Source organism: Pollachius pollachius (genome assembly GCF_949987615.1).
Source record: "Pollachius pollachius genome assembly, chromosome: 19".
NCBI classification, from domain to species: Eukaryota; Metazoa; Chordata; class Actinopteri; order Gadiformes; family Gadidae; genus Pollachius; species Pollachius pollachius.
This window is the reverse complement of record NC_136952.1, coordinates 11688377-11701887: the sequence shown is the minus strand read 5'-3', so window position 1 is coordinate 11701887 and position 13511 is coordinate 11688377. Positions and strand designations below refer to the sequence as shown.

Here is a 13511-nt window from a genome sequence, read left to right as displayed (position 1 = left end):
TGACTTTGGTTCCTTACAGATAGCCTACCCATCATTTTGACCTCATCCTCAGAATTCTGACTCTATTCTCAGATTCTGAGATTAAAATTGGAATTATTTTGTGTGTGAACACTATATTGCGGTGTCTGATAATGCAGTCCAACCAGTCAAAGAGGACATACAATTAGAATTAGGTTACAATTAGACCCCCTCTTTGACCATTTACGACTTCTGAAAACAATGTAATAATTCCCCAGAACAATGACATTGTTACTGTAACAATGTAATACCCTCACAAGTTTGATGACACACTGAGCATGGAATGTTGCTCCTCATTTTCTTATGATGGAAACAAAAAATACTGCATCATGTAAATACCATATTGTAACCCAGCCCCCTTTGCTTTAAAAGTGGTTCCCTTCATAGCTCTTCCTCACACAAGCCTAGTTCATTCACAGCACAAAGATGGACAGTGGTATGTACCCATATTCTGCATTGAATATCGTGAATTGAATTTATTGTGTAGTGTACATACATATACAAACATACATACTTACATACATACAGTAGGGCAAAAAAGTATTTAGTCAGCCACCAATTGTGCAAGTTCTCCCACTTAAAAAGACGAGAGAGGCCTGTAATTTTCATCATAGGTAAACCTCAGCTATGAGAGACAAAATGAAAAAAAAAAATCCAGAAAATCACATTGTCTGATTTTTTAAGAATTTATTTGCAAATTATGGTGGAAAATAAGTATTTGGTCACCTACAAACCAGCAAGATTTCTGGCTGTCACAGACCTGAAACTTCTTCTTTAAGAGGCTCCTCTGTCCTCCACTCGTTACCTGTATTAATGGCACCTGTTTGAACTCCTTATCAGTATAAAAGACACCTGTCCACAACCTCAAACAGTCAAACTCCAAACACCACTATGGCCAAGACCAAAGGGCTGTCAAAGGACACCAGAAACACAATTGTAGACCTGCACCAAGCTGGGAAGTCTGAATCTGCAATAGGTAAGCAGCTTGGTGTGAAGAAATCAACTGTGGGAGCAATTATTAGGAAATGGAATACATACAAGACCACTGATAATCTCCCTCAATCTGGGGCTCCACGCAAGATCTCACCCTGTGGGGTCAAAATGATCACAAGAACGGTGAACAAAAATCCCAGAACCACACGGGGGGACCTAGTGAATGACCTCCAGAGAGCTGGGACCAAAGTAACAAAGGCTACCATCACTAACACACTACGCCGCCAGGGACTCAAATCCTGCAGTGCCAGACGTGTCCCCCTGCTAAAGCCAGTGCATGTCCGGGCCCGTTTGAAGTTTGCTAGAGAGCATTTGGATGATCCAGAACAAGATTGGGAGAATGTCATATGGTCAGATGAAACCAAAATAGAACTTTTTGGTAAAAACTGAACTCGTGTTTGGAGGAGAAAGAATGCTGAGTTGCATCCAAAGAACACCATACCTACAGTGAAGCATGGGGGTGGAAACATCATGCTTTGGGGCTGTTTTTCTGCCAAGGGACCAGGACGTCTGATCTGTGTGACGGAAAGAATGAATGGGGCCATGTATCGTGAGATTTTGAGTGAAAACCTCCTTCCATCAGCAAGGGCACTGAAGATGAAACGTGGCTGGGTCTTTCAGCATGACAATGACCCCAAACACACCGCCCGGGCAACGAAGGAGTGGCTTCGTAAGAAGCATTTCAAGGTCCTGGAGTGGCCTAGCCAGTCTCCAGATCTCAACCCCATAGAAAATCTTTGGAGGGAGTTGAAAGTCTGTGTTGCCCAGCGAAGGCCCAAAAACATCACTGCTCTAGAGGAGATCTGCATGGAGGAATGGGCCAAAATACCAGCAGCAGTGTGTGAAAACCTTGTAAAGACTTACAGAAAACGTTTGACCTCTGTCATTGCCATCTACATTGATATGGTTAATTATATAGCTTGGAATGGATTTTTGTATTAAATCATATGCAGCTGTTTGACCGCTGAATTCTGAAATATTTGTTTTTAATATATATTAGTATGCTTTATGCCAAATGAACCCCTGCGTGTGGGAACACTAGATTGCTGTGTATTCTGATAATGCAGTCTAATCAGTAAAAGACAAAGGCTACAAATAGACCTCACCCCATCTGTAACCTGACTATTTACGCCTTCCAGAAACAATGTTATAACCTTTAAAGTTTTGTGGATGACACACTGAGCATGGAATGTTGCTCTTCATTTTCTTAAGATGGAAATACAACATTCTGCATCAAGTAAATACCTTATTGTAACCCAGCCCCCTTTGCTTTAAAGATTCTCCCTTCATATCTCTTCCTCACACAAGCCTAGTTCGTTCACAGCGCAAAGATGGACAATGGTACGTACCCTTATTCTGTATAACAATTGTATGTATTGTATTCATACATGCCCGCACACACAATTGTCATTTGATAATTTTTTTTAGGTACAAAAACACAAGAAAAGAGATCATACATTTGCATACCAAAGATGTTCATGGCTGATTTGGAAAAAAACTATCAGCTGGTAAGTCACTATGATTTCACTATAACATATACCTACCCTACCTATGTTACACAGAGATCATCTTGTTTATTTATGCGTTTTGGCAGGAACATGGACTGATCGTTATGCAGTTGAACGCCTTCATCAACGAAGGCTACATGCAGGCCTACTTCAGAGACTGGGGGAATGTCACTGGGTGCAAGGTGAACCCAGACAACTTGCATTTAAAGGCGTTTTGCAGCAAAATGACTGAAGGGAAGTTCCTTTACCTGCTATTGCAGCCAGTGACTTTTGATCTCTCGCACAGATCCTTAAAAACTACAAGTCAGAAGACAGCAAGGCGATGGGCTTCGTCAGGTTTGCCACGGGGGAAGAGGCCGACAAGGCGGAGATGGCCAGCCCTCACTTCATTGGAGGAGAATTGGCGGCCGTGCGAAGGGTTGTTAGTCCAAAGGTAATTCCCTAACTTCCAATGATCCCCTTAAAGGCAGACCAAATGTCTTCAACATGGTTTTACAATTCATTTTTTGAAAAAGGAAAATAAAATCCAGGGTAAAGACAGCGCTAAACATTGTGCTATTCTGAGACGTTTTCAGTTGTTCGCGGTCACACCACCTGACCAGGTAACCCTTGTTTTTCAGAGAGGATCCGGGGATGACCTGATCCTAAACTCCCCCTCCATCAGAGCGTATCAACCCAGGGCCAGGCCCTCCATGGGCCTGGGCTACATCTTCGAGGACGCCCAGTGGCTGGACAAAGAGCTGATATGAACCACATGTACATGTGGAATGTTTTGTGATGTCAATTGAGAAATAAATTAAATAAATGATGCGGCAAATGGCTTGGAAACCATTTGAACATTTAAGTGAAATGAGACTGAGTACATTGCAGCACCGATAGGAGGCCCTACTACCCACTTTTAAGAACCACATATTTGAGTGTTGTGAAGATATTCTACCAATGCAGTCGTTTTTATGGATGTCATTGGGACCATTTACGACCTACGACCTCCTGGACAAAAGAAGAGGCCTATTTTGTCTATGCCTTTTGGCAGAAAAAAAATAACTCACTAAAGAAAATGTTTGCAGATGCTTACTTTTAGGTCAGTGTCTTCTTCGGCTTGGGATTAACTACAGCCTTTATGCCGTTAAGAGTTTCTTGTACTTGCCTCCAGTTGGCCTGTTGAAGTTGACCTTAGTTGGTCAGGTAGGTTGTGTGGATTGTACACTTAAAAATCTAAGTTTGTTGGGAGCAGTAGAATACCGTTTGCTCTCTGGTATTCACTGTTCGTTTAGCACACCTGCATGCAATTACTCCCCTGATTATAAGGTCTTTGTCGCTACCTGTTCAATACCAGGTGGAGGCGTTCCACATTCATTCAAATGAGTCTAAAGTTAAAGGAGACAGATTATGGCGTTTTCACAACAAGTGAAACAACCATTAAACATTTCACTCGGGGAAAAAATATATATATTGGAAAATGAGAGAAAAGGCAAAGGTACAAGAATGTGTACATCATTTTTTATGAAGATTGAAGGAACTACTCATCCTATAAACCATTGCAAAGGGTAAATGCAAATCTTCCATGGTAACAGTGAGCTCAACCAATCAAAGACGTGTTGTTACACTTTGATTGTGGGAAGCAGTAGTAGGTGGTTTCAAATTACAAATAAAACGTGTGTTTCCAAAGACTAGAAGTTTGCGTCTTTAACTTGTGGCTTCTACAGATGCATATACCATCGTTTCATAAGATAATGGCGCGTGGTAGGTATACTTTGGATGGTTACATTATGGCTTTTAATCAAAACCTCTATGGAGAAAATAAAATTGGGATTTATACTTCCGGAACCACACCGTTGCGCTCTATAGAGAAGAACAACTTTATCGACACATTGTGTGTAATATTTATAGTGTATCTCAATTCCACTTTATTAATTCAGATTTATTGCATATAGATATAATGAATACCTTATTATTATGTATCAAAACACAGTCCGATATCACATTTAAGTATTTGTCACAAAAGTCATAAAATTTACATTTACATTTCAAATAACATATTTCACACAAGCTTAAGTTAACAATTTCATAATGGCATATAAAAAAACAACCAGAATTCTGTTCAGAAATTCGACATATAAAAATATTGAAGTAAGTCTTCACTGTCCCCTCACGTCCGTCTCCCCTTCACAGCTGGCGCGGGCACGTCGGCTACGTTATGCAGGAACTCGTACAGCATCTTGGCGTTGCCGGTGTGCCCCAGGACCTGCGCCAGCCTCTCCTGGCTGAACTCGGCCAGCTCGGCCAGGCTGTCCGCCTTGCTCACCAGCGCCCGCACGTTCTTGGCGTTGACCCCCGGCATCTTCAGCAGGAAGTCGTACGGCGCTGGGTTGTACAGCTCCGCCGTCTTGGCGTCCGCCTCGGCCGTGATGGCCTGCGCCGCCGCCGCGTCCGGCTCGCCGCGGCCCCGCTTCATCTCCTCGAAGAGCTCGGCCGTGGCGTGGGGGGAGGGGCACCAGAGGATGCGGAGGCGCGGGAAGTGCAGGGTGAGCAGCGTCAGCTTGGACGTGACGTCGTTGGCCGACAGCTCGTGGCGGAACTCGGAGCGGGCCACCAGCGAGAAGGGCTTGGCCGGGTCGAACTCGATGAGCAGCACGGGCCGCCTGTAGTAGCGCGTCATGGACACGCACTGCGTGTAGAGGCGGCCGCTCTGCAGCGAGCCGATCAGGTCGCTCACGCTCTTGCGCTCCACGCAGGTGTCCGCCGTCAGGATGTAGTCGCCCACCTCCAGGGTGACCGGCTCGATGTCCAGCCCGCGGCGGTGCAGCAGGGAGGGGAGCTCGCTGCGGAACTCCCGCATGTCCACGATGACCCGGGAGGGCTCCCTGGGCTGGTCCTGGCCCCCTGCGGAGGGGGGGCACCAACAGAATCCATTTAGATAGGAGCAAGGCGGGGGGACAACAGAAAGGGTTTTACATTCAAATGCCCTGACGCCTTTTTGACAGATTGTTCCACTATACCGTATTACATTTAGTGCATTTACCATGGCCCTGGGTTGGCCCTGAGCCCTGCGTTGTACCAGTCCGTAAAGCGAGGGATTTTGACTCCCGGACAAAATATACTAGATCGCATGGCCATTGTCAACAAGCTATCTGTTGGCATCATCGAACTTAACACCCTAACCCCTCCCTGCTACTGACGTGATTCTGAATTCACTTCATATCCCTGTGGATGAAAGCTTTGAATGATAACTAAACAGAGACTAGACATGTGGAGAGTCCTATGAAGAAGCCGTGCCTGCTTTGCGGGTGTTGGTGGTAGCGTTGGCGGGCTCCAGATTCCTCGCCAGGTCCAGATTGGTGTCTTCTCGACCCTCTCGCTCTTCCGGCACCACCATGGTCGCCTTCTCCCTGTAGGACAGACACAAAGCAGACCCCTCAAAACACAGCATCATACATCACAAGCCCAGAGAGCAGCCCTCAACCATCAACATCTGTAGCCCAACACTGGAACACGACAACGTATCACAACAGGCCTGTACTTTGTTCTCGACCCGCGTACCTGATGAGGTGTTCGAAGGCTTTCTTCTCCTTGGAGAGTGCGGTGAGATACTTCTGTTCCTCCGTGGATCCTCCATAGATCAGGAAATACACTCTGAACGGCCACAAGTAAGAAATGTGTCAAAACGAGATTGACTTTGTGTCGTGATATTATTATATAGTAATAGTAAACAAGGAAAGCCTAGGACACACAAACAGTTCAATTTGACTTTTGAACATTGACAGAAATACGCTGAAGAAGGGCCTTTGGCAATTTGTGTCGCGATTAAGTCAAATCAGAGTGCTGTCCTCATCTTCCTTCTTTTCTTTTGGCATGTTGCGTCTTATTTTGAACTATCCAGTAATCAAGCAGACGCCGTCATCCAAAGCAAGGGGATGCCCTTTCACACAAAGGTTCTCTACCGGGCGTTAAACCCCCATCCCCCGTCCCCCATATCCGGCCCCACGTACCGCAGCGTCTTCCCGGGGCGGTTGGCCTTGTAGATCTCCAGCTGACGCACGAAGCTGAGCTCCGCGTCGTACAGCACCACGAAGCTGGGCTCCACCTCGTGCAGTACCCGCGTCAGGCTGTAGGGGTCAGTGCAGCCCCGCAGCGGGTGGATGACCGTGAGGGGTTCCTGCACCACGCCGTAGTAGCAGTCCGAAGACAGGTCCAGCTTCAGCGGCGCTTCCTCTTCATCCGATAGCCCTTCGCCGCCGCCGCCGCCGTCATCTTCGTCTCCGCTGCTGCCCATCCGTTCCCCCCCGTCCCCGCCCTTCGCCCCCGCCATCTGGGTCAGCGTCAGGGAGGGTCTGCTCTTCGTCTTGGACGTCTGCTTGCCGTTCTTGGGCCTGGCGGCCGCCGTCTTCTTCCCCCTGGAGGCAGCGGCGGCGTCGTCCTGGGGCTTGTTCTTGGCCCAGCCGCGGCCCTCGCGGTGGGACTCCAGCTGGAGGGCGGCGGCGGCGCCGGCGTCCCGCTTGGCGACGGTGCGCGCGTACAGCCGGTGGAGCAGCGCGTCTGAGCCGCGGCTCATGTACTGGTGGAGCTGGGCGCACGTACGGTCGTCGCTGGCGCAGATCAGCACGGGGCCTGAGGGTCCGGGGAGGTAGAGGAAATGGCCCATACGCAGACACGGACACACATACATCTGTAGTCTCAACCTGCTGATTGATGACGTGTATCCCCCAAAAAAATAAATCATAAACTATAACGGTTAGAGGTCGTAGATATGGTCACCTGGTTCATGTGCAGCGTTCTGGTTCTCCTTCTCGATCTCTTCAAGGACCTCGGTCAGAGCCTCCCACTTGGGAGACTTCTCAAGCACCAGCTCCCGCCTCCCCTCTGCAACGTTTGCACCGTTTAGAGAGAAAGCATAGACATGAGCATTAAAACAAGCATTTGTTAACGTGTGTCCAGTATCAGGTCTAAAAACACAGCACTAGTAGTTAGCCTCTGTTATCGTCCATTACCAGTAGCCACGGTTGGTTGCTTGGCTTCTGCCTCCAGGCCCATCTTCATCTTCTTCTTATTTTGGGGGTAACGGTAAACTCTGCTCCTGGCGTTCACAAACATGGAGGTACTGGAGTCCAGGAACAGCCAGCCTGCAGTTCCAGCCAACATCCCACACATTTTTACACACTTTTGAAACAGACGGAACAATGCTGCTACACCTACAAGAACCTGTTTCGTAGCATTTGTGGGGTACCACATAGTGCATATAGCATATGTTGCATATCTTTCAATTGTTTACAACACAATATGACATACTGCATGAATTCATACTCCCACTTCTAATTTGTGACCTAGTTTCTGTACCGTGCACCTGAATATGTGTACTGAATCCCCATAAATGCGAGCAACCACCTCCAGTGAGCAGGTAACCACAAAGAGACAGAGAACTGGATATAAGCAATGGAAAGGCACAAACAATAGAAGTAAATTGTTCAAACTAATGTTGGCATTAACCATGGTATAAACCAGTCAGGAAACCATATGTTTCCTGAGATATTCCCGTACTTGGCAGTTTCAAATCACTTTTAAAATGAACATTTCAGAGAACAGAACATACTTGCCATATTTCTGTATGCTGTCTTTTTTTTCATTTTACATTTTTATCATATGCTATAATGCATTGATTATTACTTTACACGATTTAGTCATTCATGAGACAATGGAGACCCAGATCCTGTCTGCTGGGGGTCCCGCCCCCTGACCACTAGACCCTGCTGTGTTCGATGCCCTGCTCACCAGAGTTGCTGCCGAAGTTCTTCTGGCTGGAGCGCAGGGACTCCAGCAGGTTGAGGAAGGTGACGCAGTCGTACTGGGTGAGGTAGAGCAGCAGGACCCGCAGCACCTTCAGGTCCTGCACCAGGGCCTTGGTCTTGGCCCCCAGCTGGTGCCACAGGGGGTCCAGGTAGTGGCGGATGGTCTGGGGGGGGGGGGGGGTAGAAAGGGCCATTACACAGCCACATTTATAAAATCGCTTTGCATGAGGTCTTCTGTGCAAAATACTGTGACGACTCGCATTTTACGAGGGCTCTACATAATAATTGTATGGGAAAAGTTTGTTTTTCAGATGCAGTCAATCAGATGACTTCCTTCTGAACGTTTCGTTTAACACAGTAACACAGTATTTGTAACTTCTTTTCATAAAAAAAATGCCTTTCTAGTAAAATCCAGAATATATAAATACAAAATGATACAACAAACATTTCAAACTAGGATGCATTTCATTAATCCCAGAAGGGATTCGAGAATGTCAACTATTCAAACTGACGCCTCTGGCGTTGGCGGCGGACCTTATCGAAGGCACTGCCCAGGGTGTTCTCCAAGGACAGGTCCTCCGCCTCGAGGCTGGGGTTGAAGCGCTTCAGCTCCTTCAGGCAGGCGCTCATGATGTCCATGACGGAGGTCTGGATGGCCCGCATGGCCGGGGTCAGCTCCACGTGAAGCTCCACCACCTCGGGCTTGTGTCGGTCCAAGGCCCCATTCACCGACGCCTGGAACCTGGAAGGGATGAAGCCAGAGGGGAGGGGGGAAATGAGGCCTCAATCTCCTTCTGAACTTCTATCTACCATTAGCTTTAAAACGATGCAGATACTAATGTTCTGTCTTAACTTTATTTCCCAAATCAGGTATAGTCTACGATGATAATAGTGATGATGTTCTCAATGAACATGACTGATTATAAACAATCACATACAGCCTTACACATACAATGTTTAAGTGTGTGCGTGCGAGGTGTGTGTGTCCCTTATTGGGGGTCCCACCTGGGCCAGAGGAAGAGCTTCTTGACGAAGAGGTTCCTCATGACGCGCTCCACCTGGCAGAATCCTGAGGAGAAGGCGGTGGCCTTGTCCGTGAAGGCCTTGATGAAGCCCGTCTTGTTCTTCTGCCTGAACAGACGCAGGATGAAGGCTTCCTGGCATGACTCGATGATCTTGTGGGCGCGATACACCAAGATACCTGGAGAGCGGCAGCCGAGGGGTTAGATGGTAGTGTAGCACTCTGTCCACTAGGGGGAGGTATGCCTTTGGCTCCATCAAATAACAGACTACTGTAACGGAATTACACATGACAACAGCCTACAATACGATGCATTTCAATGTATGTGATAACACTCAGTGAGGGTGAGCAGACTGAGGAATGTACATTAAATCAATTCATACATAGCCGATAATTGCTGATAATGAATTACCAAACTATTATTTCTTTATAATTACATTTCTGATAAAATCAAATCAAAGTTGTACCCAGCCCCTGTAAACACCTGATATGAGATCAGCAGGGATGCGGTCAGTTAGGAAATCCACCACCAGGATTCTGCTGGTGACGAACAGCACTCCTCCCAGGGTGTACACGTCGTAGCGCTCTGCGCTTTGGATGTCGCTGTTCACGGTCTTGGGCAGGTGGGTGACACCTTCCACTCGTAACTGTTCAGTAAAATACTCCTACATAGCAAGAGGGAGATTGAGTGACGATGAACGCAAACCATCTATTTTGGACTGTTGTGTATTACACGCCATCACTAAGACGGTAAAGCAGTTTTAAAAGATATAAGTTACAAAACGATAACACACTGTGAGGGGGTAGGGCCATAACAATGACTTACAGTGTAGATTTGTTCAAGCCATTATAATCAAAATCTGGTTTAGAACTTGATGCACACTTACACTGGTATGTCTTCAGTTAAGACAAATCAGTTTACACTCTTAACTAACCAGCATTTAAACCCACCTAAATAACAGCGTTTCAATGAATATTTGATGCTGGGGCTCACCTGTTCAGGAGGGGTCGTGTTGAGCAACAGAACCAGACTCCCTTCTTCGGAGTAGACCCTCATGAACTGCAGGAGGATGCGGTCTATGCCCATACCCTCTGCAGTCACCAGCAGCCCATCAGAGCCGAACAGACTCAAGAACATCTCGGTCTCAAACTCCAGCAGAGGTCCCGCCATGCTGCTGCCACGATCGATTGACAGGGATGTAAAGAATATTATAAATCCATGTTTCTTGCAAATACTAATTTAAAAAAGAACAATACATGGCGGGGAAAGTTGCAGTGACGATGAAAGCTGCCGGGTTAGAAAGCTCCCAATGTTTTGAAAAAGCATATCCGGTCACGTGGGAATGGAGCCTCAACAAAGATATTTCATGTGTGTGAAAGTAGAAACAGCCCCCTCTGTTACACCGGAGTATTATAACATGCAGTGTTACCACGATAGCATGAATGTCATGTTCTAACTAATAAATCACTGATGAAAGATTTATTTGCGTTGTAGCCGATTACAATGACCTAATTAGTATATATGCATAAACAGGGCATATAAAGAATGCCCAATCTTTATATGGCATTTTGAGGAGGTGATCACCTCCTCAAAGTCCCTGGCATGCTCACCTCCTTTGGAATGTGTAATAATACCAATACTATGTGTAGATCACGAGCTGTATAAAGCAATGGACTTGCATGTCAACTCTGGTAGTACAATGTGTCACCTGAATTATTTCAGACTGTGGTACCCTAGTCCCTGTGGAGGAGAGCCGTGAGAGAGAGTGGATTTGATAATTAAACTAGAGTTCCACACATAGAAATGACACACGTAACCACTCAATCACACACTCTCACACACACACAAACACACACACACACACACACGCACGCACACACACACACACACACACACACACACACACACACACACACACACACACACACACACACACACACATTTTACTCCATCCCTTCAGGCTATGTCAAATAGAGTTGTACCGTTAGTGACTCACCACTTTTTGAGACATACGACTAGAAATGTCCATATTTGATGTTTAGCTGTGTGAGTGGTCCTGTGTGTAATGTTCCCCATGAGTGAAACAGAACATTTTGTATTTTCCTTGTGTAATGTCAAGTTCACAAATGTTTTTAATGATCCCTAAAATACACACATAATGTGTGTGTGTGTGTGTGTGTGTGTGTGTGTGTGTGTGTGTGTGTGTGTGTCTCTCTCTCTTTGTGTCTGCTTGTGTGAGTGTGTGTGTTTGTGTATGAGTGTGTGTCACAATTCTGCTCATTATCTTGATGAGGGAATTCAATGAGGGATGAAGGTCTATTTCAGAAGTTAAATTAGACGTTAACAAACTCTTTAATAAAGTACCCCAAAATCTGGCCAATATATTTTTTCTTCATAGAAAAGTTCCACGTCAACATAATGTATTGTTGTAGTTTTCCAATGGTATCTCATCAGTCCTTCTGGGTTTTGGATACCTCCACAACATGCCTGATGCCTGAAAGGCCGTTTATCACGTCTGGATTCAGAACCCCCGGGACGCAAGGATGGGACTCTATCATCCAAATGGGATGACCAGTTTAGTTTAGTGTGAAGAGCGTCAGTTTAATCTACATCAGCACCGGACATGATTTAATAATGATTAACGTCGCTCCCTTTTTGTACCATAACAGCCCCTATGACCAATCAGATCATTAGGAATATTAAATTATGTTCGATTCATTCTCCAAGTGCATTCACACATATACATGTTTGAACTTGTTTTTTTTACTCTTGTATTGTATTCCTTTATTCAAAGAGGCTTAGTATGAAATCGAAAATGATTTAATGTAGCGTTTTTTTTTAACCAGTAGAGATCAGTAGAGTGCTTTGGGCTAAAGGAGAGGTTTTTTTTTTAATATCTCAGTTGATATCCCATCTCACAGGGAAGATAACCTCCATACGTGACTAGCAGGCTACTTATAGAGATGTATTGTTTGTGTTTCGGGGGTGGGGTGAGTGTGTGTGTGTGTGTGTGTGTGTGTGTGTGTGTGTGTGTGTGTGTGTGTGTGTGTGTGTTTGAGTGTGTGTGTGGAGGGGGGGGGGACGTGTGTTTGTGTGAGTGTATGCGCATATGTGTGACTGATTTACATTACCCAGAGAGTTTGTCAATCACTCAAGATTTGAAAAACTGAGTTTGTCCATTAAGATTTGAGTGTGTATGTGTATTGGTGTCTGTGTGTGAGTGCGCCTGTGTTTCTGTGTGTGTGTATGTATATTTTACAAATTATCAATTTACTTCACTCTAAGGGTAAGTCATTACGATTTGTGAGTGTGATTGTTTATGCATGCATATATGTGTGCGGACCGTTTTACTTCCCTTAAAGGTTAAATCAATCGTAAGCTTTGTGTGTGCATGTCTGTTTGAGTGTGTGCGTCTGTGCGTGCATGAGTATGCAGTTCACACCATTTCAGAATGCAACACTTGCAACCATCATTGACTCTGCCATTATTGTGTGTATATATATGTGTTAATCGTACACTAAATTACAATCAAATGATCCATAAGAAGAGCCTAGTGGAACAAGCACAAGCACAGGCCCCCAGGAGCCGCCGTGCTGGGTCGGCCCTCAGTGTGAAAGACCCCAGCAGGGCCCGGTCACACACACATACTAAGACACACAAACGCACACACACACACATACACACACACACACACGCACACACACACACATGCACACACACACGCACACACACGCACACACGCACACACACACACACGCACACACACACGCACACACTGCCCCCTGATAGCGGGGAGGAGAATGAGTGGTGTTTGTATGTGTGTGTGTGTGTGTGAGTTCTTGGCAGCCGGCAGTGTACTGCTGGTGGTGGTTGTGGTTTGCTGATGACATCACGGATGGCGCGGCATGGCTGTAAATGAGAGGAGAACAGCTTGAAATTGATGGCAGACCTGAGGGTGACATGAGACTTCTACTGGATGCTTAATGCTGCCCAGCTGCCTGCTGGGGTGTGAGAGAGGGAGAGAGGGAGGAAGAGACACAGACAGAGAGATAAGGAGAGAGAGGGGGAGACAGAACCAGAGAGAGAACAAGAGAGAGAGCGGGAACGAGAGAGAGAGAGAGAGAACGAGAGAGAGAACGAGAAGAGAGAGAGAGAGAGAGAGAGAGAGAGAAAAATGGTAGAGGTAA

General features: G+C 46.1%; 2 protein-coding genes across 2 annotated transcripts; one reads left to right on the top strand and one right to left on the bottom strand.

The window, feature by feature from the left end:
• Positions 1-2404: 2404 nt before the first annotated feature.
• LOC307090258 (heterogeneous nuclear ribonucleoprotein A0-like) lies at positions 2405-3268 on the top strand (the record flags this gene model as incomplete). The annotated part of the gene is made up of 4 exons (XM_079756834.1): positions 2405-2519; positions 2606-2701; positions 2806-2952; positions 3140-3268. The coding sequence occupies exons 1-4, from the start codon at positions 2484-2486 to the stop codon at positions 3266-3268; spliced, it is 408 nt and encodes a 135-aa protein (XP_079612960.1). The 5' UTR covers positions 2405-2483.
• Positions 3269-4135: 867 nt separating this feature from the next.
• On the bottom strand, positions 4136-10619 carry ercc4 (excision repair cross-complementation group 4). Its single transcript, XM_079756639.1, has 11 exons — positions 10318-10619; positions 9808-9988; positions 9308-9503; positions 8837-9044; positions 8286-8466; positions 7508-7639; positions 7275-7379; positions 6509-7127; positions 6060-6152; positions 5796-5908; positions 4136-5402 (listed from the first exon to the last, which is right to left on the bottom strand). Exons 1-11 carry the CDS (start codon positions 10492-10494, stop codon positions 4669-4671), a joined length of 2739 nt encoding a protein of 912 aa, XP_079612765.1. The 5' UTR covers positions 10495-10619; the 3' UTR covers positions 4136-4668.
• Positions 10620-13511: the final 2892 nt, after the last annotated feature.

Excerpts from the sequence above, each read along its gene's own strand:
- ercc4 (XM_079756639.1), bottom strand. The coding sequence starts at position 10,494 with ATGGCGGGACCTCTGCTGGAGTTTGAGACCGAGATGTTCTTGAGTCTG. Across the intron at positions 9,989-10,317 it reads ACACGACCCCTCCTGAACAG|GAGTATTTTACTGAACAGTT; the intron begins GTGAGCCCCAGC and ends CTTGCTATGTAG. Across the intron at positions 7,128-7,274 it reads GAACGCTGCACATGAACCAG|GCCCCGTGCTGATCTGCGCC; the intron begins GTGACCATATCT and ends CCGGACCCTCAG.